Source organism: Danio aesculapii, chromosome 17, assembly GCF_903798145.1.
Source record: "Danio aesculapii chromosome 17, fDanAes4.1, whole genome shotgun sequence".
Taxonomy (NCBI): domain Eukaryota; kingdom Metazoa; phylum Chordata; class Actinopteri; order Cypriniformes; family Danionidae; genus Danio; species Danio aesculapii.
The window spans coordinates 15,525,145-15,551,559 of NC_079451.1; the positions used below are offsets into that span (position 1 = coordinate 15,525,145).

Sequence of the window (26,415 nt, forward strand, 5' to 3'; positions counted from 1 at the left end):
TATCTTAATGACAGAATCATTTTACATTTATACTATAATATGCGTGATTCACACAACACATTCCTACTACCGTGATGTTTTTCTCCAGGCGTGCGTGTATAATGAAGGTGCGGTGCGCATGCGCAGAGAGCAGCCGTTTTGTTGCAGGAGAGCGTGGCGCTATCGTGGGCTGCCCGTAACCAAGCAGCAGAAGAGCGCATATCTGGCAACCCACAGAAGCAGCAGCGGATTGCCTTCTGACAGTGTAATAACAACATTGGAAAGGACGCAGTCAAAAGACAGTGAGTACAATATTGTTAGCATGTCCTAATTCACCGGAACTCTTCCTAATGAACGACATTAAACAGACGTCGTGTGTGTAAATGATGTGTTTATGGCTCAAGAGTGTGTGTATGACGGGGCCTGCGGAGGAACTGTCACAATAATGGGCCGTTTGTTCAGCGGACTCACATGTATTACATATCACCTCAGACTACATGCTCAGTGAGCCAGCAAAATATACTATTCATATGCTTATTTTAGCGTAAGAATGGCGTGTGAGTGATAACTGCGCGTTATACGGCCTGTGTGATTCCCCCATCATATTATAAGATGCTGTAATATAGTTTATGTATTCAAAACATCGTCTGCAGTGTGTTTAAATATATGGTAACCTAATGTATTAGTTTGTATATACGAATATTATAGCATGAGTAAGATCACGTGACAGCAAAACGAGCACGACACAAATATATAGCTGCAATTGATGGCACCTGTCAGTCACTGCTGATGTATTCTGACTTAAGGTTAGGTTGTTGACAAATATTTTCAAAATACAGACATAGGCCTTTTTGTTTACTCTACTTTATTCAGAATACACCCAGCTTTATTCAGAAAAAACAGAAAATGGATATTATCACAGTGTCAATTGTCTTTTTAGCCATTTTTTTCTTTGTTGATTATTAAGGCGTGATGAAAAAATCAGTCCTTTAACTTTATTTGTCTATATATTCACAGTATATTCACTTGACTGATGACTGTTAAATTGTTTTATTTAGAAATTTAGAAAATAAGTCTTTTATTTTATTTACTGGTTATTTTATTAGGATGATGATTACTCTGATTGAAATTTTGTCATGATCAAAATATCTTTCTTTTTGGCTTAGTCCCTTAATTAATCTGGGGTTGCCACATCAGAAATAGCCGCCAACTTACCCATCATACATTTTACGCAGCTGATGTTTTTCCAGCTGCAACCCAACACTAGGAAACACCCATACACCCACACCCATAAACCATGGCCAATTTAGCTTATTCAGTTCACCTGTATTTTCTGTCCTTGGACTGTGGGGAAATCGGAGCATCCGGAGGAAACCCACGCGAACACAGGGAGAACATGCAAACTCCACACAGAAATGCCAACTGACTCAGCCGGAGCTCAAACCAGCAACCTTCTTGCTGTGAGGTGATCGTGCTACCCACTGCACTACCGTGCACCATTTTGTTATGTTGATGTTTATTTTTCCCCACAAAATTTAGTTGAAGAATTAATTTGATGCAACACCAAAGTGGTCCATCTTATTTTACTCATATTTAAATTTACAAACGTATAACTTTATAAAAACGCAACTTCTACTAAGGCTGCACAATATATCGTTTTAGCATCGATTGCGAATCTGCAATTGTCTTATCGCAGGATCTCAAGAGATTTCAAGTTCATTTAATCCATTTGTACACAAGACATTATAAAGTTTTCTGCTTTAACAATTACATTAGATTTGATTAATTGGGTTTATATACAGTAATTAAACTATGAAGACACTTTTATTTTACAATTGATTATTGAATTTCTCAATCTCAATACTGTTAGACTACACCAAAACCCATATAAATTATATTATTTTGTGTATTTTTGTATCATTTTGTATATTTTATGCAGATGCGCTCCCCAAAAAAAATCATCACAATGTATAACTGTGATTTTTTTTTCAAATAGTCATCTTGTGTAATTATATTCATATCGCAATATATATAGCAAACAAACTAATTATCACAATGTCATTTGTCAATGTCCAATATCGTGCTGCCCTAACTTCTACATAATCATGGAAATAAAGCTGAAACATTCATTCATTCATTCATTCATTTTCTTAGCTTAAGTCCCTTTATTAATCTGGGGTCGCCACAGCGGAATGAACCGCAAACTTATCCAGCATATGTTTTACGCAGCGGATGCCCTTCCAGCCGCAACCCATCATTGGGAAACCCATACACACTCATTCGCACACATACATACACTATGGACAATTTAGCCTACCCAATTCACCTGTACTGCATGTCTTTGGACTGTGGGGGAAACCGAAGCAAGCTGAAACATTAAATATGATATGCAAAACTATTGATATACATATCCAGTCTATTCAAACTGACAATTCAACACGTAGAGCTGAGATCTTCATTTCTTTTATATTATTTTGTCATAGCACTCAAGAATTAGAGCTTTAAGAACTGCTGTGAAATACACACACATTGGGCCTTTGTAGATGTGTGTGTTTACAGATCGTTTCCATCCTTCAATCTGCTGGACGCAGCAGATGTGCCTGGTTAAAAACATCTCAGAAACACTTTAATCTGGGTGGATTATCTCTGGAGGATTGAAATTTATAGTGTGATTACAGTTTTTACTCTGAAGGGATGCAGTGACAGAAGAAGAATGACAGAACATAAACATTCAAAAACATGCTGAAGATGCTGCAGGGGTGCGAAGTCTATGTTTTAGTGCTCTGTGGATGCATGTTTTTATTGTTATAAAAACAGATCAGTCCAAGGCACTCAAAAATATTGTGGAAAAATAAAAGCCCTGATTGACATTGCTTTAACATGAAAGTTAAACTTCATCAGGGTGTTAATATATAAACACACTCAAAAATGCTTTTCTTACTTAGATTTTCTTTCTAGTCCAAACACCTAAAATCTTAAATCAAGAAGCATTTTCTAGGCAAGCAAAAAATGTCTTATTTTCAGAAATAATATGCCAATATTAAGTGAGTTTTTCCTTAAAACAAGCTAAATAATCTGCCAGTGGGGGTAAACAAATAATCTTGTTTTTCCTTTTGACATAAGATTATTTTCATAGCCCATTGGCAGATTTAGCTTGTTTTAAGGAAAAACTCACTTCATTTTGACCCATTATTTCTTAAAACAAAAAAATACGTTTTGCTTGTCTAGAAAATTCTTGATTTAAGAATTTTAAATATTTTCACTAGAAACAATACAAAAAACCTAAGTAAGAAAATCATTTTTGCAGTAGTTTTCAAAAATGAATGATTACTGGCCAACATAATATATTGCTAAATAAAATGCAAAAGGTAAACATTGTACTTTCAAGCTTGTACTTTCTGTTATTCACGTTTCACTGCTGTGGTGCAGTTTAACATTGCACTCATCTAAAAAAAAATAAAAATATTACCATAAACAGTGTATTTTGCCAACACCACAAATAACCATGAAATAAACGACCATAATATGAACTATTTTTTCGGCTTAGTCCCTTATTTATCAGGGGTTGCCACAGTGGAATGAACAGCCAATATGAACTATAGACATTTAATTTTTGCTATGGACATTTTATTTTCATTTATTTCTACCACAGTTTGTTGCTTAGTTTGTATCACAGTTTTAATTAAAAACAGAAAGCAGGAATAAGAAGTTATCCACAGATGCAGTGCACTGAAAAAGTTGCAGACAGCACATCAATTCTTGAATGTTTACATTCCAAGACATTTACATCTAGTAATTCAGCGATTCAACATAAAGAAGCAATACACACAAGAAGTGCTAATTATATAAAGAAATTAAGAGCTAGAGTAAGGAGGTGGGAGTTTTTAATAGATAGATGTTTTTACAGGTGGTTTGTCAAGCCCACTCACCTGTGTTAAGCACACTTCATGAATACGCAATCTTTTTTTAGAGATATGTAATGATTGTAAGAAAGTGTCTGGTACAAATGCGCAAAACTAGTGCAAGTGTTAGTTAAAGTGTCAGTGTCACGATCACCAGCAATCTAGCCTGTGAAGATCGCTGAAGAACTACACATCTGCCACCACATGAACTACAACTACCATAATGCTTTGTGCCAATCAACACCAGCTACAGCTGAAAGTAATCTGGACACACACTCACACACCACACACACACACACACACATACACACACACACACACACACACATTATCTTTCGCCTCCTGTACTGACCATTCGCCTGTTTTTTTTACTACGATTCTGCATTTCCTGTATGCTTCTGTTTGCCCCTGTTTTGACCATTGCCTGCCTGACTCCTCTTGTTACTAAACTGCTCTTGGATTCTCAACTCCGTTGTCACTCTACTTACTGTTACAGAGAGAAGTGAGTCAGAGAGAAGAAAGAGTGGGTTTTCTACAGGTGGTTTGTCAAGTCTGTGTAAGGCATAACCAATTAAATACTCGTCATAATTGTTGACATAATTATTGGATATAATCAGAGGCATCGCTAGACCCAATTTACTGGGGCACGTGCCCCAGTAAAAATCTCTCTAGTGCCCTAGTAAATGCATTGAGATATGATTTACTTCATATGCAAGAGTATTTATTTAGAGTGGTAACTCCGAAATAAAGACGTTATTCTCTATGTGCAACCGAACCAACGCTTGTGAAAGCAGTGTAATCAAAAAGCAAACTTGCTTTCAGAAAAAATCTTAACATTCACTCACACATTCACATTTAGTTTAAACACATGGTTAGTGGCATACAGTTTGGGCTTCTGGTCCCATGTGCATTTTGCACACTGTCAAAACCAGGGTAATGATGGCATGAATGACATATGGTACACATCACTCTCACGTGAAAGTATCCCTAACTATACTGATTGGACATTGTGCATGGATATTCATTCAAACATGACCCTCTGAGTCATTTCAGAGGGTAGCCTAATTAAAGGAATGGAAAAAATGCTAAATGTATTTTTTAATTAAAATTAAATTCTGTTACATGACATACAATAATCACTTGATTGTATATATATTTTGATGATATAGAAGAATTGAAGAACAAGTCTGACACCCCATATTACAAAAATATTTGTAATAAAATCTGCAGGATTTCTGTTTCTCTGTTGAATTTCTTCAATGCTTTAAAACTGATTTAAAAGGAAATCCAAATTAATTGATTGGCTTAATCAAAACTTTGTAAAAGACACTTCCAGTTCCAGACAGAAATCTCAGATTTAAAAAAAAGTATATATATTTTTTTCATTTTTATTGCGAAAATGAGTGGAAGTCTTATAGAAAGGGATGGTGAGCGAACAATGGCAGATTTTTTAAGTGCTTTCATATCCATGTTGACTTTGTTTTTTTTTGTTCGTCTTTCTAGGAGATGGCAGTGAATGTATACTCCACATCAGTAACAATTGAGAACCTGAGCCGACATGACATGTTGGCATGGGTGAACGATTCCCTTCAGCTCACCTACACCAAAATAGAGCAATTATGTTCAGGTAGGTCCAACTGCCTTACAGTATTTCATGAAGTCTTTCGGATTTTGATCTCATGAACAGCACTACATATTCTCTTTCCTGCTCCACCGTAGATCATATACAGTAGCACTATTGTAAGTTTACTCTGTCTTTGATCATGTTGAAAGGTAACATGTACCGAGTGTGTGTATTAAGTGCAGTCAGTCAAATTAAGGCATTTACTTTGCATTCTTTATCACTAAATACCATTAAGGTAAACCAATCACTCGCATATTTGTTGAATAAAGATGTTTTTCTCCTTTTTTTTTATTGTGTAATGTGAGAGCTGTGTTGACCACTGTTATCTTCTGTTGTTTGTCTTCAGGGGCGGCTTATTGTCAATTCATGGAGATGTTGTTCCCTGGGTGTATTCTTTTAAAGAAAGTTAAATTTCAGGCAAAGCTGGAACATGAGTTTATACACAACTTCAAAGTACTCCAGGCAGCTTTTAAGAGGATGAATGTCGATAAAGTTAGTGACTTTTGCACATTACTTTTATTTTCAGTACATCTCCCAACTTCCTTAAGTTAAGGTTCCTTAAGCATTTTATTTACAATATATTCAAATAACAAGCCTGTAGCCGGCCTGGTGAAAGAGGTGGTTCTTTATTTTCCTTGAAAAACTTTTTGCAGTTATTCAAGTCATTTTCTATTTAATAATGAGGTTTAAATACTGCATTTTAGTAACATTTTAAGCACAATTTTTTGCTATATTAGTTTGTCAGATGGTCACACTTATTGATGTACTAAAAACATTTTCTAAAGATTTGGAATAAAGAAATGAAAATAGGCTACTTATGTTTAAAGTACAAATTCAATACATCATATATTAGTAGGGGGTAAATTAAAAACTGTAGCCTATTGTCAGTTATTAGGCAAATAACAAACTGGCCAGCAGATTCAACTTTCCCCCAGTCGAAATTTGGCCATAATAATAATAAAATATAATAATGATAATAACGTAGAGCTTCACTATTTTTCTAGCCTCTCTTCTAAAAAAATACATTTGATAATTCATGGATAACAACAATAGCCTGATAAATATAAGTAATTTTAATATGGGCTGCCTCTGGTGCTTCACAACATTTTATTGGTCATTTTTTATTTCAAGAATAAGGTCCAAGTTACTTGTAAAATGTTTTCTCTATTTAACAAAATTACAGTGAAAGTTGACTTACTTTACTTACTTTAGGTCTTAAAGCCTTTTTTGATGGGATATTTTGATTATCTATGATGGCATAAAAGTCAAAATAAGACAAGTGAGATAATGTATGGGACAAATACTGGACCTTTGTCAGTAGAGGGGTGGGTCTTTTGAATCACAAACACCCCCACCCCCCCAACCAGCTACGGGCCTGAATAACATTAATGAAGTGCATTATTGAAATGATTTAGTGAATTATAATGAATAATAATAAGATTTGGTTTTAAAAACTCGAAAATTAACATTAACTTAAAAAAGAAAGCTTATTTCAAAAGCAACAATTCTCCTCCTCCTACTACTAATAAAATAACAAAAAACAATTATATAATCTAGATCTATAATAATATTATATACAATACATTAATATTATAAAATACTATTATACTATTATAAATTGCATATTACGTTAAAAGAAAAGCAGAAAAAATAATAATTTACTTAATTTTTTTAAACAATGTTCTAATAGTGTTAAAAAATGTATGAACATTTTAACTAACTTTTTTTAGTACATCTTATAAAAACAAACATAGAAACAAACAGCTACAATGACAGATTTCATAGAAATAAACACAAAAGTAAAAAGTCTGAGTTAAAAGTGCAAAAGAGAAATTTTAAATGTACTGTATCATTTAAAATACGATAATTTTTTGCAATTCCAAACTGATCTACACAGTTCTCTTATATAGAGGATTAGTTAATTAGTTATTAAACTATTATGTTTAGAAATGTGTACAGAAATTGGGGGAAAAAATAAACGGGGGATAATAATTCAGGGGGGATAATAGTTCTGACTTCAACTATAATCAAACATAGAGAGTCTAAAAACCCTTTTGTATGAGGAACTACTTTCTTCCGCCATTCATTCACATCTGCAGCTGACGTCAGAACAGCGGAAACCATTGCTCATTCACCAACGTCACATTAGAGCTAGTATTTTGAATGATTCTCTTGCGTAATGTCTAAAGTGATGACAAAACAGATAATTTTGCTCACATTTTAAGATTATAAGGCTCAACGGCATTAAATGCCATCAGTCTACAGAGATTTCCCAGTATTTTTCTGTTGCAATCGGGAAATCACAATATTACTATAGTATAAATACAGCGCTACAACATACAAAAGAGAGAGATCGATATATATCGATATATTCGATATATATATCATATTTTTTATAATGATTTGATCAGCTGTGGTTTGAAATTACGCTGTTTTTCTCTTAGGGCTTATTATGCGGTCTCTGTCGCCATCTTGTGGATGAACATCGTCAACCGTCTTTGCTCAAAGATAGGCTAACCGTACATTCACACCGAAAGCGGCGAGAGCGTCAAAGTAGCCGGAAGTCATTCATTTTCAATGAGAGGCGGGGGTGATAAGCGGCGAGGAGCAGCACGGCGTGTCTTCGCCGGCAAGGACAGTTGAAATCAAATCAACTTTATGGTAATGAGCTATGACGCGGTTCGGCGCCAAGCAATCAGAATGAAGAAGTCCACCGCTTGAGAGGAGTTCAGAGAACACAGTCACTGTGAACTTTGGTTCTGACCACAGTTGTTCCCAGGGATTTGATTATTGCGGTCACCGGATTACCAATTATTTACTGTTTTCTTACAGGAACATGTATTAAATAAGTTACTGGCGAGTTACTGATGTGCATTAATGTTATATATATTTATCTTTAAAAAAGTGGGAATCTCATGTGACAGTAGAAAACAGCATTGCTGCTTCAGGATATTTTAGACATTTGGGACACATTGGATAATTAAGTGGAGCAAAGCCAGACCACATGCAACTTGATCTTCCATTGTTAAATGAATTTGATAAGAAATGCGCAACATTTTCACGCTAGAAAGCATGTTTTATGCAGGAATGTAGCTGATATGCTGCAACGGCTCCTTTAAATACGAGATCAATGTAGCGAATTTTGACACCCTCGCTGCCGGAGCTAAAGGCAGACAGGGCCGCCAGAGCAACCTTGGACGCTCTCACTACTTTCGGTGTGAACGCACAGTAATGGCAACAGACGCGCTGGCTCTCAGAAATTATAAATTATAAATATTTTAAAACAGGCACTATCCTTATAAATAAGCTGCATAGTTGCAATCTAAACAACTACATTCTCCACACAAAAAAGCGTCAAAATACAGCAGCAATATTTGTCAAACTGTAGAGTGTTTTCTGCTTGTCCGGTATGTAGGCGGAGTAATACACAAGAGTGAAGGGTTAAGAGGCTGGACAAATGCTGTTATTTGCAGAATATCACACGGCAATCAGGATCAAGAACCAGACAGAACTTGTTGTATGATTATTTATATATATATATATATAATCAAATTATTAAGTTATTTGTATAATTTGACTGACATATTAACTAATTTCTAAAGCATTGTATATAATGACTGTTGCTTACTATTAGAAATTAGTGTTAAAATCTGTTTGTATATAAACACATGTTCATATGGTCAGATCATCTGAAAATATTACTTGAGTGTGTCTAATGGTGTTTATCATGTATCAAATAAATCTTATGTATGCTATGAAACTTCTGCTAGAGCAGAAGGTATTTTAACATAAAAAGACACCTAACCATTCTTTTCCTCTTTTCCTCGTCATCCAGATAATTCCTGTGGAAAAATTAGTGAAAGGAAAATTTCAAGACAATTTTGAATTCGTCCAGTGGTTTAAAAAATTCTTTGATGCCAACTACGATGGAAAAGAATACGATCCCATCCAAGCTAGACAGGGCCAAGACGTGGCGCCTCCACAAAATCCAGGTGAACACTTTTCCCACAAACCCAAGAGAACTGGTCCCTCAGGTAACCTCCAGATTCTGCTGCCCCTTTTGCTGCATCGATCGCTGAGCTTCTGACTGACAGTGCGCTTTGCAAAGCAGAAGCCTCAGAATGAGTTCCTCCATGCCCAGGCTTTCATTAATGAGAAAACAATGAATTCAGCATTAAAGCAGCTCTGTGTCTCTGTTAAGATTTGCACCACAAAAAAAATGCTTTTGTTGCTTAGAGTTTTTGTCCAGTTTCTAGTCCAAATTTATTTTAAAAATAATAATCAAGAAGCACTTTCAAGACAAGAAAAGTATAGTTTTTTTTCTTAAAGCAAGTCAAAAAATCTGCCAGTGGGGTAACCAAAATTGAAAAATAAGATTACTTTGCTGACCTCGTTGGCTGATTATTTAGCTTTTTTTTTAAGAAAAACTTAATTTTAGTAACAAATTTTATTGAATAACAGCACTAACAAACCTGCAAAAGTGTTTCTCAGTGTTCTCTCATGTGCTTTTCTCAAAGGGCCATTGCTTGCTTAGAGTGGCACTTCAGGCAGTCCTATTCACCTCAGTCCCCCCAGTTATTAATTAGTCACTGAGTATGTTTACATGGACACCAATAATCTGATTTTAATATGATTAAGACAATACTCTGATTAAGAGTCTACCATGTAAACAGCGATTTTTGATTCATTTAATGTGACTAAAGTCATAATCAAACTAAACAGAAATCGCATTAAGACATGTGGAGTATGCTAATTTTAGTCGCATTGTTGAAGTGCAGTACAGACATGTAAATACCTTAATCAAACTATTACCGTTGTGTAGGATTTTCACCGCATTTTGTGACAGTGTCCTGACATTTTATCCTACCCATCAGATTTTGCTACCAACACTGTATTTGAATGATTTTGGGGTTATAGATTAGGTGGGTTAGGGTAAAATTACATTTTTATATCACACTACTCCACATTAAAATTTACACTAGTAGCAAAATCTGATCTGGGTAGCATATTGCGTCATCAAAATGTGCTATCAACTTTTTGAATGGAAGATGAACAATCTGACACGGTATGACAAATCGACAGAACAACGGTATTCCATACACACTCTGCTGTTTGACACTATTCTCTGCAGTTTTTTTACATTTGGCATTTAGTACAAAATTGAATTAAAACAAGACTCTTCCACCAGTCCTTACTTCATACTCGCATCCAATACCTCAGTTTTGTCACGGGGGGCATGTATGAAATGTTCCTGAATGAAAATGAAAGTGCCAAACTGCAGTTAATGTCCAAAAATTAAAAATGAAACACCTGAAACTCCGGAGGACATGTGGATGCAATGATGTTATTCAAACTGTGTACCATAACATGTAAAATGGGATTATGAAATCATCAGTCAAAAAGCAACTCATATAAACACCTTAATCATATTGTTGTCTTATTTAGATTTAGACAAAAAATTTGATTACTGATGTCCATGTAAATGTAGTCAATGTGAGGTTGTAGACACTCGAAACTATGTGCAGAAAACAAGACTTTAATATTAACCCTCTATTGCAGTGTTTTTCAACCACGGTCCATGGAGGACCACCTTTATCTGAATCAGGTGTGTTTGGTTAAGGAGACATGGAAAATGTGCAGTGCTGATGTGCAGTGCACACCTGATTCAGATAATCAACTCATTAGCAAAGACCGCAAGATCTGAAAAGGGTGTGGCAGACAAAGGAGACATGCAAATTTTTAGTGCTGGTGGTTCTCAAGGAATGTGGTTGATTACTACTTCTCTATCATATGCATTATGAAAACTATGTCATACTATACACTCATTTTGTCTGTTAAGATTGTTGGGTTATGCAATTGTTGAAAAGAATTTGATGACAAGAAATATGTCAGACATCCTGGGACCTTCATACTTAGAAATTGACAAATCGATAGCCTTGGGGCTGTTTTGCACAAGGTGTGCTAAAGAAGGGAGTGGGTTGAAATATATTTGCCAGGAATGAACTTATAAGGTTCAACGCACAGTGCACAGGCTTGGTCCTACAGCTGGTATTAAATAAGCTACTCTGCCTTTTTATATACATATAATAAATAAAATCAATTTAGTTTAGCTGTATATTATAAAGTGAGGATGTTCCATACCACAAGTAAACTAAATTACATTTAAAACATAATTTCTTCATTTAAAATAAAACAATTTGTCTGTGTTATTGCTGTTTTTATGAAAAAAAAAATATCACTATTCTAAAAATGTTATTTTTGGGGGGGGGGGGGGGGGTGAAGTACACATGAAAGTTACAAAGGGCAGTGAGATACAAAAATGTTTATTTTGTGACTGAATGATCCAAAGAGCTCTACTTTTATAATCAGATATCAGTGCATGTGCGACTGTAGTCCCGTCGCTTTTGATGTGTTTGGGAGATCAGGGGTCTCATGTACAAAGACTTGCGTTGAATTCATACTAAAACGTTGCGTACGCACAAAAAATAAAAAATTCAGATGTATGAAACACTGCATACGCTGAATCTCACGCATATTCTCTTTGTACATCCGAATTAACATGAAACTGAGCGCATGTGCACAAGCTCAAAACCCCTCCCTGCTTCCTGAATATGCTAATGACTCTACTTTGGCAAAGCAAAAAAACAATGGCAAAAGCAAGCAAAAAGAGAAACTTTGAACAGAATGTGAATTGGAGGTGCTCCTATTGGAGGTAGACCGGAGAAAATCTGTTATTTGCAAGTTTGTCCTCTGGAATTAATAAAAAAAAAAAAAATAGAGTGGGAGAGTTTAGCTGACGCGATTAACGCGTAAGGTGGTAAAATTCTGAATCGGCGTGAGTGGCGTAGCTCGTAAAGCACATGGCAACATGTTTGACACTTTCGATCATAAACTCGGGTTCGAATCCAGCATCTGATGAACTCATTCTTCTGTCCCCCTCTACATATCAGATTTTGCCTACTCTATATCACGAGGAAGACAAGTAGGAATCATTTATAAGTGTGTGTATTATGTTAAGCATTTGAGCATCACATATTATTTGCACATTTATTGCATGGGAATGTTTCTGATTCATGTATGCAAATTCAGATGGCGCCTTTATAGCAATGTGCGTGCAGTCAGTCGCTCTGATTATATTGCGAAAACCGGCGATTGCTGCACATTGCGCTTTTAATGTTTGGCTGGTCAACTGCATGGTATGGAAACCTTATTTACCTGCTAGACATGCGGATGATCCCATCCCATACAGCTGCCGGCTCAAAGATACTTTGTAGTGTGCAATTTAACACAATTGCCTCTAGGAGTTGCCAATGGAAATAAAACAAACACACACAACAAATGCACGTACGCCAGACATGAAGTTGGCGTGGACCAATGCACATTCTCATCTTCATTTCTTGTCAGCTTAGTCCCTTTATTAATCCGGGGTCACCACAGCATAATGAACCACCAACTCATCTAGCATTTGCTTTATGCAGCGGATGCCCTTCACATACACACTCATATACACTACAGACAATTTAGCCTACCCATTTAACCTGTACCACATGTCTTTGGACTGTGGGGGAAACCAGAGCACTCAGAGGAAACCCACGCGAACGCAGGGAGAACATGCAAACTCCACACTGAAACGCCAACTGACCCAACCGAGGCTTGAACCAGCAACCTTCTTGCTGTGAGGCAACAGCACTACCTACTGCGCCACTGTGTTGCCCCCATGTTCATTTCATCGTTAGTAAATCCAAACGTGAGCGTGAAATCTGGCGTATGCAAAGTTTTTGTGCGTACGCAGCGTCGATACATGAGGCCCCAGATGACGCAGTTTGCTGATAGATATTGGTAATTGCGTCACTGGCTCTCATGCTTTCATCATTAAAAACGACCGGACTACAATCGGACTACAGTCACACGTGCTCTGTTTGACCATGCTGTGGATCAAAGCTAATAATATTGTAAATAACGTTCAGTCTCTTACACGGACCCATTGTTTCGTTTCACAAACCTTAGTGTGTCATCAGTAACCATGGCTATTAATTTGGATCAATTACCCGTTACTGCTATTAAATGATCACCAAGGACCGTAGATTTAGCTAAAATGTTGCTTTTTTTAAAAATATTATACAGTAGAAAAAAGTCCTGTGGTTGAGTAAACTGACAGGAACTATTCATTCAATGCTGACTTCCTGAAGCAAAGATTGGCTACCAAAGTGGTATGGTTTGCCATCTTATTGTATTGGCAGTCGTGAATGAAAGAGCTTCTGAGCACCTATTGGTCAACGATGACCATGACTTGAGTGACAATGCTGAACTTCTGAGCTTCAGCTCTGCCGTCAGAGGAATAAATTACATTTTAAAGCATTAAAAGACAAGACTTACTATATTGTAGTAATAATTCAAATTTTTACTGTAATTTTTTGATTTAACAAACAGCTTTTGTGAGGCACAAGTTACTTTCAAATAACTTAAAATAAAACAACAAAGGCACACTATGTACAATTGTTTCATTAAAATATCCCAAAACACAAGAACTGTTTTATATTTTGCTGCCTTATGTACTTACAGTTTCCCAAATGTTTAGAAGAATGTTCGAATCCTGAAAAAAATAAGCAGTTTTAACTATAGTGACATGGAGCGAAATAATAAATGCTTTTGTGCCGCGTTGCGCTCGTCTCTTATCAGCAGTTGCTTCTGCGCTCTTTTTTCCCTTCAACAGCTTTCAGATTTACTCTGCTTCATACTTCCATTATAATAAATGTTAAATGCTTTAGCTCATCCATGAACATGTTTTCCGCAGGATGCCGTAAGATGTAATTAGAGGTGTGAACCCACACTGGTCTCACGGTTCGGTTATGATTATCCCCACTCTTTTGATGTATCAAACAAAACTCAAGTACTTGCACAGAACAACATGAGCATTTATAGCAAGTAAACAAATGTAAATATTAAACCCAACTTGCTTTTTGAGTGTTGTCGAGTGAGTTTTTTAATGCTTATGATTGGTCACACGCTCAACAGAAAAGGCTGCGATAGAGAAGCAGAGATGGAGTTTAGAGCTTTCATTTTTCAGTAAAATAGGGGCTTCTGCTGTATCTTCAGTGTCAGTGAAAGACTGCCCAGCAAACCCACACGCAGTGAATTGTGCACAGCTGTCTACTTTTTAAGTAGTTGGAGCATTAATAAGCTACCACAATAGTAAGCTCACTATAGTAAGCTACCACAATATAGCGTATGAGATAAATGACATCACATGGTTTCCGCTACATTCATTCTTTCATGGCGGGGCGCCACACCAAATTTATCCTGCCACTTCTACATTACAGCTTCTCATTCAATACATTCAGTCGTTGTTTTAAATAGCGGGTTATAATCGCACCAAAACGTATTAAAAGGTAAGTGAATTATAACAGCGTTAACTTTTCTGTAATCGTAGTAGTGCTGCGTTTAACATGTGTTTAAAATTTGTTTAACACTTTAAGGTGACATGTTGACTGACTGACAGGTGCGTAATGCGTGAGGCCAGCAAACACGATGTAGCTTTCAGTTACGAACACAGTTTCCATAATTATACTTTATTTCTAGATAAAAATCTATGGCTCTGCATACAATGTCTTTATCTTGCTGGAGTTTATGCCTGTTTCACTTTACTTCAGGACGCATTAATGCCGCTCTGTAGGTCTATTAGAAGCATTCACAAATATTCCTAGCAAATCTGATAAATGTTGGAGGCATACTTGTTACATAAACACACTAAATCGCACTTGAGCAGTGTGTAGTTTAGGGCGCCCAAGAAGTTTTGAGCACTAACAGAGGAAATTGGCGCTCGAGATTCACATGCTTGAGTTACAAGTTCTCGACTTGTAATACTGCGCTAACTACATTTGTCAATGAAATAACGCCACAGGTAGATCTGTGTAAAAGGCCTAACAGAGTCTGCTGCCACAGCTGGAAAAAATTCTAGAAGAAACACTGCATCAGTACATAATAACCGCTTAGGATCTATTACTGGGCTGATCCTGAATTTTTCACATTTGCGTCGTGCAATTTTGACACCCCTAGATGTAATGCAAACCACAACTCCCATGATTCCACACTCAATCACAGCGTGATCACACTATTGCTGCGTCCCAATTCGCATACTTACACTACGTCCTAAAAGTATGTACTGTCTTTGTGAAGGAAAAGTATTTACTTTTGAGTGTATAACTGAAGAGTATGCAAGCTTTGGGACATACTACTTCCTCGTTAAAAGATCGTAATGTTGCTTAGTTACGAGCCCTGTCAATCATCCTAATCATTTCCTACCTTAGTGGAGAAGCAGCAACAGGATAATCTCCCATTCACAAGTCTTTCATGCAGAGAAATCTCCTCTGGTCTCCTCAGGATAATTATGCATTCACACCTTAAGGTCCAAACATATAAGTTTACAATATTGTTGCAGATGAAATATAACACGGAAAACGCAATTTGAATATTTTCCAGTTGGCTAGATATTAATTAACAGTCATTCAAACATCTTTACCGAAACCTCTCTACTTGACGGTTGGACTCGCGCGTCCGCCATTGTTTGTAGTTTAATTACAGTTATCACCCACGTTTGTAGTTCTAATTAAATTCACATCCAACGTGCAATGCACTGTGGGCAATATCAGCGGTTAGAGTATGGACGGTTCTACACTTCGGATATTTACCTGAAATAGTAAACCAACCTGGAATATTTGGCATACTCTTTTCAACATTATATGGTTTGGGACATGCTAATTCTGTTTCCGAATACTGTTTAGGACGGATAGTATGCGAATTGGGACGCAGCATCTGCCTTTGTTTGTTGTGAATCTGCGCCCTCTAGTGGCAGTTACATACTATGCCTTTAAAACTGAATCACTACTAATTTTTCATACAATTTTTTTTAAAATAAAAAAGGGCAGATAAATAATGTGCTTTCTCAAATTTATAATTTTTAAAATCAGCACAAGAACATTCTATGATGTTACCGATATAATATATTTAATGGTTTAAACCCTTTCACTAACAATCCTTTATTGACATCTTACGCCTGATGGAAAACTGTTGATTGATTTGAGTGAGTGTTGCACAATAGAGGGTTAATAGCCTTAAGCTGCAGCCCTTGGAGAGATAGAACATTTGCAGACAGTCGACTGCTTTTGTGAGCATTGGGGTGGATTAGGGAATCTGACCTCTATTTAATTTGTAGTCACATCTCGTCACACTTCCCTGACTTTGGTTAAACCTGTCAGATATTAAGTGAATAGCAAGCTTTTGAAACAGTTAATGTTTGATCACACACACACACAGGCTTAACCAAAGTAATAGGGTGACAAGCTGCCTGTGCTGTATCTTATTAAATGCTGATCTTACTGAAGCTTATTTTAGTGAGCTATTAGCTCTGTTCAAAATCCTAGGGAGCCTTCACAGACTCACTTCTGACATAAAGACAGTAAAATGATCTTCTAGAAGCTGTTTTGTTTAAACGGCAATCCTAAAAATCACTGTAAAACCTTTCCTAATGAAGAATGCTGCTGCACTATGTAGAAAGTTTCAGATCAGTCATGTGTGATGGTTAATTTTGGCCCACTAGGATTTGGAACAGAGCTAAATAAAGTTAATTGTGGTAATGCATTTAATATCTTTACACAGTTTTTACATTCAGATCTGTTCTGATTCAAAGAAATATAATTTTATGAAGTATAATTTAACTTTATTTCCCCAGATAAAACCATATTGTGTCTTAACATGAACTTTTTTCATTTGTTGGTGATTTTTTCTCATTTTATTGCTGTTACTCCATTTACTCTTTTTTCTAATAATTTTTTAGGGGTTTTTTCACCTTTATTATGATAAAACAGTAGAGATTTCAGACAGAAGAGCATTGGGAGCGGAGAGAGAGGAAGGATCAGCAAAGGACCTTGAGCCAGGAAATCAAACTCGGGTCACTGTGAGCACGTTGGTGCTATTTGTCGGCACACATACCACTAGGCTATTGGCGCTGACGCATTTACTCTTTTCTAATAATAAAAAAAAATAATTATTTGTAATAATTTCTTAGAAAAATATTGGTAATAATAAATGTGGTACATTTGGAAGGTTTTAAAGAGCTGTGAATTGCTTTATTCCCTCATTAAAATATATGCATGTTTTAAAAATGTACACTATTAAAAAATGTCATTGATTTGTGTTGGAGCAACATGAAAGAATTAAGTTAACTTATTAGTTTTTACAAATGTATGTGGATTGAACATAAAACAATTAAGTTATTTAAAAAAGCCTCAAGAATTGTGTTGATTCAGCTCATTTTAAGTAAGTTGTTTGAACAAACAGCAACATAATATTAATAATGTACACTCAAAAATACTTTTGCTGCTTGTTCAAACTACTTATTTATAATGAGCTGAATCAGCACAATTCTTGAGGTTTTTCTGGGCATAACCTATTTGTTTCATGTTCAATCCACTCTATTTTGTAAAACAAATATTTTAACAAACAAATTGTGTTGAAACAACGAATTGTGTGGAACCCTGCATTTTTTAGTGAATTTATTTTGATCAGAACAGATCTGAAATTATTATAAAGGCTACAAAAAATAAATAAATAAAGGAGACAAACCGAAAACTTGTATGGATCAGTTTTTTTTTTTTTTTTTTTTGTAGCTTAAATGCAAACTATTTCCAATTTCAGGGCCTCAGAGAACATCACCAACAGTACCTAAAAACATGCCTACGCCACAGAGGGTGACAACCACCATAAGGAAGAACCCCACACATGCCCGAAACGGGGGGAGTGATGCTGAAATCACGGAGCTTAATCAACAGGTAGAGTCCCCGGGAGGGTAAGGAAGACTTACTCTACCTTAGAATACTTTGGATTGTATAAGAAGAAAAGTTTAGGAAGATTGTGCATTTGTCATTTTTTTTTTATCTTTCTTTTCTTCAGACCATTCCTGATCTTCTATCCCAGCTGTTCAGATAATCACATTTAATATTCTGAAATCAGTCTGGAAGTGAATCGTGTCATTATAATAATCAAATAGACTTTTTAATGAAACCGTTCACTACTTTCTTTGAGATTTTAACAGATTTATGTGTGTTGAGCATCAATTAAGATAACATTAGCACCTGTTAGCTTTCACTGAAGTGAAAACATGTTCATTTTGAGCATTTGTCTGCCATTTTGCTGAGCAGTATCTTCATTTTGTTCCTTGTCTTATGCTTTTTTTGTGAAGTTGATGGAGTTAAAGTTAACCGTTGATGGTCTGGAGAAGGAGAGAGATTTCTACTTCAGCAAACTTCGCGACATTGAACTGATCTGTCAAGACCACGAGGCTGAAAGCAGCCCGGTTATCAGTAGGATAATTGACATTCTGTATGCCACAGAGGTACTTCTAATGCCTTAATATGTTTTTTTTTTGCTACTCATCAGGTCAATTCATATACTGTAAATATTTTATATAATAGATCAGGGGGAGGCCAAGCTGGAGCCTCTTTCTGATCCCTGGGACTCTGAAATAGTTGTGGAAATTCCAAATTGAACCAAAACAAACTATTACAATTGCCTAAAATTGGCAATGACAATTTGGGGAAAAAGTGCTTCAATTAATGATTAAAAGTAACGACAACAAATATTTTAATGTAGCTTGAAGTTATTTTAACCTCCAAGGGCTTGAGTGTCCACATACGTTGACAGCACATTTTAGCTGTTTGAATGTTTTATATTTTGTTACAGACATACAGTGTCATCCTGCAACTGTTTTGCAGCATATGAACACTATTTTTAACTGTCCAAAATGGGAAAAAAATGTTTTTACTCTCTGATAGTCAAAGCAAGTTAAAAAGAACAATTCCATGTTAAATATGCATAAAAAAAAAAAAAAAGGAAAAAGTGTTTTATGTAAATTCGGACCACAAGTCCACATATATGGACATCATTTTTCTCTAAAAGTACATCGTATCAAAAGATGATACTTAGGTTTTTATTCTAATTAGGTTCTAATAAGCCCAAATAGCAAAGAGAAATAAAAAATGCATTAAAAAAAACACCTTGGGCCTTAATAAGTTAATCAGGTTTCTACTACATTCTTCAAAGTTTAACTTAATATTTGTAGTCAGTCTGATTGATGTAAGCTGAGATAACTAGACAACTAAAACTGTAAGGCATCAAGATTCTTTTAATTAATTAATTTTTAATGTCAATGTCAATTTTATTTATATAGCACTATTAAACACAACCAGAGGTTGACCAATGTGCTGCACAATACACATCAAAACAAAGAGAAATATAAAATTATAGCTAAATCTGACAATTTTCATAAAAAATATTCATAAAATGCCAAATCAAAAAGTTATGTTTTCAACCTACATTTAAAAACAGACAGAGATGAAACAGATCTAATACAGAGGGATAGAGCATTCCACAACTTAGGACCAGCTACTGCGAAAGCATGGTCACCTCTAGACTTAAGGATGCATAACAATCTCTGGTTAGGTGACCGAAGAGACTGACCAGGCTGATGCTGAATCCACATGTCTGACAGATAGGAAGGTTCCAGGCCATTTAGAGATTTAAAAACCAAGAGAAGAAATTTAAAAGTGACTCGATAGTTAAAAACCTTAAAGAAACTTTTTTCCAAGTAATTAACATGGTGTAAACTTTAAACAAATGATAAATCTTGTTAAAACAGTTTTAAACATAAAAATCTTGCTAAATATACTTGCATAACAAGAATGCATTCAACAAAAAGGCAATTATTATACGCTCTTATATATTCAGGAAAAACATCTAAAAAATGCTAAATATTTTTAAGCTAAAATGTAAACATTCAGTTTTTGAGGTGAATTCTAAAACTCAACACCATTCTAATTTAGATGGAGACTTTAAAACTGAAAACGTTTGCAAAAGAATAAAAGAAAATGTCATCAAATAGCAGTAACTTTCAGTTTAATACAAAGAAATGAAAAATTAAACATACTTGACTGACATGTTTGAGCTTTGTGCTAGTATTATTTTTTATGTGGCATGTCAAACAAATAAAAACATATATATTTTTTTAAATTATGTTTTTACACCTGACATTTTGTGCCAATACCTTATATGTACTTAATTAAAATTGAGGTAACAGATTACAAGCCATATTCCTTCATTTTCTTTTCGGCTTAGTGCCTTTATTAATCTCTGGTCATACATTCTCATTCACATACATACACTACGGACAATTTTAGCTTACCCAGTTCACCTGTACCACATGTCTTTGGACTTGTGAGGAAAACCGGTGCACCCGGAGGAAACCTACGCGAACGCTGAGAGAGCATGCAAACACCAGACAGAAATGCCAACTGACCAGCCGAGGCTCGAACTGCACCACCACATCACCTACAAGCAATATTATTGATTAAATTCAACAAACATGGATTGAGTAACAATAATTAAATTGGCTTATTTACAATTAGTCATTTAAAATAAGTAACTGCAAAGCCAAAATTATTTATTTAATTATTGATCATTGTAACAAAATGATTGTGAATTTAAAAATGCTCATTTAATCATGTTGGATTTAATTAATATTTTCTCTTTTTTGCTAAAAATAATAGCTAAATTCTTATAATAAAATTTATTAGATTTTTTTTACACACTTTAAAGTAATTTCAAAGCAAATAAATGCCCTAAAACAGGAAATTATATAAGTCATAAGCAGGCCCAGACGGAATTTGTGCTCGCAGAAATCTGCAGATTTCCTCAGATTTTTAGCCCATTATTTAATCTATATATTTACTTATTAATTACTTTAAATGTGTGTAAATTCATGGTATTTGCAGGGTCTTGAAATGTCTTCCATTTTAAAAACTTTATTTTAGGCCTTAAAAAGTCTTACATTCACCAAAACATTTTCTTGTAGGACTTAAATTGTTTTAAACAAGTGTAAATTAATACCTTTGTTTATGTAAAGCTACCCAAATCAATCCAACACACATCCATTCAGCAACAATACATCTCAATAAAACTTTTGTAAAACTCCATTTATAGCTAATTTATTTATAAATTATAACTCTATTTAAAAAAAATAATAATAATAATCCTTAGCGTTTAGCCTGGAATCTCATTCTTAAAAAGTCCTAAATGTGACTAGATGAAACCTGCAGAAACCCAAAAATTTATATTTATTCAGTTTTTAAATTCATTTCAGTAAAATTTTTGACGAATATGAAAATAATATGATTTATTGACAATACAGTTTGAAGTAATATTTTCTGTTTTTTACTAGATGTATTATATGAGAGACTTGACCATTTTGTTGATCAAATAAGACTTATTGTTGACCAAATAAGTACAGTGCATCCGGAAAGTATTACAACACTTTTTACACTTTTTTGGGTTACAGCCTTATTCCAAAATGGATTAAATTCATTTATTTCCTCAAAATTCTACACACAATACCCCATAATGACAATGTGAAAAAAATATATATTTTTAAATTGTTGTAAATTTATTAAAAATAAAGCACCTGAAACATCACATGCACATAAGTATTCACAGCCTTTGCTCAATACTTTGTTGATGCACCTTTGGCAGCAATTACAGCCTCAACTCTTTCTGAATATGATGCCACAAGCTTGGCACACCTGTCTTTTGGGAATTTTTGCCCATTCCTCTTTGCAGTACCTCTCCAGCTCTATCAGGTTGGATGGGAAGCGACGGTGTATAGCCATTTTCAGATCGCTCCAAAGATGTTCAATAGAACTTAGGTCTGGGCTCTGGCTGGGCCACTCAAGGACATTTACCAAGTTGTTGTGATATTTTGGCAGTGTGCTTTGGGTTATTGTCCTGCTGGAAAATGAACCGTCACCCCAGTCTGAGGTCAAGAGCACTCTAAAACAGGTTTTCATTCAGGATGTCTCTGTACATTGCTGCATTCCTCTTTCCCTCTATCCTGACTAGTCTTCCAGTTCCTGCTGCTGAAAAACATCCCCACAGCATGATGCTGCCACCACCATGCTTCATTGTAGGGATAGTATTAGCCTGGTCAAGAGCGGTGTATGATTATCTCCAAACGAAACGCCTGGTATTAACTCCAAAGAGTTCAATTTTAGTCTCATCAGACCAGAGAATTTAGTTTCTTATGGTCTGAGAGTCCTTCAGATGCCTTTTGGCAAATTCCAGGTGGGGAGTGGCTTCCGTTTGGCCACTCTACCATACATGCCTGATTGGTGGATTGCTGCACAGATGGTTGTCCTGTAAGGTTCTGCTCTTTCCACAGAACAATGCTGGAGCTCAGACAGAGTGACCATCAGGTTATTGATCACCTCCCTCACTAAGGCCTTTCTCCCCCGATCACTCAGCTAAGATGGCCGGCCAGCTCTAGGAAGAGTCCTGGTGGTTCCAAACATCTTCCACTTACGGATGATGGAGGCCACTGTGCTCATTAGAACTTTCAGAGCAGCAGAAACTTTTATGTAACCTTCCCCAGCCTTGTGCCTCAAAACAATCCTGTCTCGGAGGTCAACAGACAATTCCTTTGCCTTTATGCTTGGTTTGTGCTTTGACATGCACTGTCAACCCTGATGGTGTATGCCCAGGTGTATGCCTTTTCAAATCATGTCCAGTCAACTGAATTTACCTCAGGTGAACTCCAATTAAGCTGCTAAAACATCTCAAGAATGATCAGTGGAAACAGAATGTACCTGAGCTCAATGTAGAGCTTCATGGCAAAGGCTGTAAATACTTCTGTGTTTTTTTTTGTGATTTTTCTGTGATTTTTGTGATTTTTCAAGTTTTTTATTTTTAATAAATTTGCAACAATTTCATGGGGTATTGTGTGTAGAATTTTGAGGAAGTAAATGAATTTAATGCATTTTGGAATAAGGCTGTAACATAAAAAAATGTGGAAAAAGTGAAGCGCTATGAATACTTACTGGATGCACTGTAGGTCTAATTGGATTTGCATTGTTAACATTAAATAAAAGTTAAAAAGGTATTGTTTTTTATTTTAATATTACATTTTTAGTTATGATACTCCCAAAATTGTTCCACATAAATCTGCAGATTTGTTACAAAATTATTCGCACAAATATCAAAAATGTCCACAGATTCTGTCTGGCCCTCGTCACAAGGCATTAAATGATGGTCATAAAAGAGATTGAAAATCGTCAAATGACATGTTTTGAGCAGTTGTAAATGCCTAATACAAAACTGCATTGAAATCACTGTAATATTTCAAATGTTACATTCATTGTTTACATCTATAGTGTCAGAAATCAAAGTCTAAAAGCTATGATCATGCTAAAAGATGCTCATTTTCCATACAGGATGGCTTCGCACCGCCAGAAGATGATGAAATCGACGAGCAGTCCCACTTGGACCAGGACGAATACTGAGCCTCCTCTTCCACATGGTCACCATTTCCTCTCCCCATCACTTTGAATGAGTCCCCCCCCCCCCCCCCCCAAACGCACGCTCTTAATATCCCCTCAGTTTCCTCCAGATCTATAGACTCACTATATACACGATCTGTTTGTCCTCTGACGCTGGTTTATGCACCTCATCCAGACAGTAGCATCACCACCACTACCAACAACAACAACACATCCTAGCCATCTCAGCATGTTTTACATATCGACATAGAGAATGAACAAAAAAGGTATCATAGATTGTGGGTAGCGCAACGGACTTAGAAAAAAAAATGTAAATATTGTGACGGGAAAGACGTTTTTAAAGAAAAAAGAAGACAGTTGTCGCCTGGAATGCAATTGTTTGTTGTGAGAATTTCATACACATTTACTTTGAGGTCTGACTTGGCTCCATTCAGTATGAAATGATCAGTATCAGTCTATCATCTGTGTCTCCAGCTATAATGTGTTTCTCTCACCGACTCCACACTTTACATATCTGATAGTTCACTCAGAAATGATGACTCTGTTTTCATTTACTCACTGTCAAGTCGTTCCTAACCTGTGGGACTTTACATGGTTACAATAACTGAAGTGTTCAGGCTTTAAAAAGGATGTGATCTGTATGCTGTATTCTAATTTATTTGAGCAGGCTATTTTTTTGTTAAAGTAGTAACATTAATATATAATTTAAACATAATGTAGCTCTTGCAGCAAGGTCGCTAGTTTGAGTCCCGGCTGGGCCAGTTGGCATTTCTGTGTGGCGTTTGCATGTTCTCCCTGTGTTGGCGCGTAGGATTCCTCCGAATGCTCCAGTTTCCCCCACAATCTAAAGACGTGTTATAGACCATTTTTAGGGATGTAAACAATAACAATGCTCCTAACATATTTCCTGTTTTACATTGCTAATTTCTATAACTTCAATGAATCCCAAAAGGTCCTTATGTTGATAAATAATGCTATGAGAACTGTTTTAACGTCACAGTTAGCATCACAGTTGCAGTTAAGAAATAGTTTAAAAAAAGAAGCGGGAAATGTTCATGGGCCAATGACATCACCACATTGAAATGTTCTATAGGTGAATTGAATAAACTAAATGTATAAGTGTGAATGAGTGTGTACGGGTGTTTCCCACTACTGGATTGGTGCTGGAAGGGCATCCACTGCGTAAAAAATATGCCGGAATAGTTGGTTGTTCATTCCTCTTTGACCACCCTCGATAAATAAGGGACTAAGCCGAGGGAAAATGAATGAATGAAATGATTTAGGACAACATATATTCTCGTAATAACAATATGCTATTTTGTTAAACTGTGAGATGATTCCCTTTTTCTCTTTATTATTATAAGAAAATTGAGCATTTTAACAAGATAACATCTTGCTATTACAGTATCTTTGATTGGACAAAATAAAATGTATATGTGGTAGCAATGTGCCACAATGTTAAAGAACTGCATCATGAATTCTGTTGAATTAAAGTCAAGCCTTTCGGCCAGAGGTGTCCAAACTCGGTCACGGAGGACTGGTGTCCTGCCAAGCATAGTTCCTACCCAATCAGACACACCTTGGCTAGTTAATCAACCTCTTATGCCGCAGTCACGCTAGAGTTTGTGCATGCTAAATTTTGTCGTACGGCGCTGCGAGGAGGGGAGGAAATAAACAAGACGATTAGACATTTGAAAAAGCTAGCGATTGCTCCATATTTTAAATTTCTGTACAGAGAGGTCAGGTTTTAAGCTGCGGTCCCACTAGAGTTTGAACTTGTGAAATTCTGTAGTATGGCGCTGCGAAAAGGAGCGGGGTTAAACAAGATGATTAGACATTGAAAAAAGTGAGCGACTGGTCCATATTTTAAATTTCTGTCCAAAGAGGTCATGTTTTGATCCTCGATTGGTCTCACGCAGTCAAGTGATGCGATTTTCGCAGGTCAGAGTTCACCAAGCTTGAACTTTGCAACGCAGCAAACTATAAAACTTGTCGAACAAGCTTATGTTTCCGCTCTGACGCATTTCTGTGCATGTGTGATTGCAGCTTAAATCTTCGATTGGTCACGTGATGCAATTTCACAGATCAGAGTTCGCCAAGCTTGGATTTTGCCAATGATATTTACATTAGATGTTGCCTACGCTTTTGTTGTCTATTAGAAGGAACGCGTCAGTGGAGCTGTCATTTTAATACAGGCCCAGGGTAACACTCCTTTGAAAGCCAGAGCCAGAGATATATAAACATATATAGATATATCTATGATCAGGAGTTTTCATGGTGGTCAGTATGTAAATATTGTTTTAAATTACAAACATTTTAATTTTACATCACTTTTCTAGATCGAAGAATAAATGATGGCACAGGCATTGCCGACAAAGAGTGTGTGTTTATGTGCATGGAAATGTATGATCCTCCCTTCCTGTTAAATTTGATCTAATCCATGTCCTGAAATATGCCCCCTCCTGCTCACACTTCTCATTCTAATGGAGGAAGTGATTTGTTTGTGAATAAATCCCAGTTATGAATGACTCGT

At 35.9% G+C, this 26,415-nt stretch overlaps 1 protein-coding gene across 1 annotated transcript; it reads left to right on the forward strand.

Moving 5' to 3' along the window:
- Positions 1–178: 178 nt before the first annotated feature.
- On the forward strand, positions 179–24,682 carry mapre3a (microtubule-associated protein, RP/EB family, member 3a). The gene is made up of 7 exons (XM_056477739.1): positions 179–281; positions 5,385–5,508; positions 5,852–5,997; positions 9,341–9,497; positions 18,199–18,332; positions 18,743–18,895; positions 23,817–24,682. The coding sequence occupies exons 2-7, from the start codon at positions 5,388–5,390 to the stop codon at positions 23,883–23,885; spliced, it is 780 nt and encodes a 259-aa protein (XP_056333714.1). The 5' UTR covers positions 179–281; positions 5,385–5,387; the 3' UTR covers positions 23,886–24,682.
- Positions 24,683–26,415: the final 1,733 nt, after the last annotated feature.

Excerpts from the sequence above, each read along its gene's own strand:
- mapre3a (XM_056477739.1), top strand. The coding sequence starts at position 5,388 with ATGGCAGTGAATGTATACTCCACATCAGTAACAATTGAGAACCTGAGC. Across the intron at positions 5,509-5,851 it reads AATAGAGCAATTATGTTCAG|GGGCGGCTTATTGTCAATTC; the intron begins GTAGGTCCAACT and ends GTTTGTCTTCAG. Across the intron at positions 9,498-18,198 it reads GGCGCCTCCACAAAATCCAG|GGCCTCAGAGAACATCACCA; the intron begins GTGAACACTTTT and ends TTCCAATTTCAG.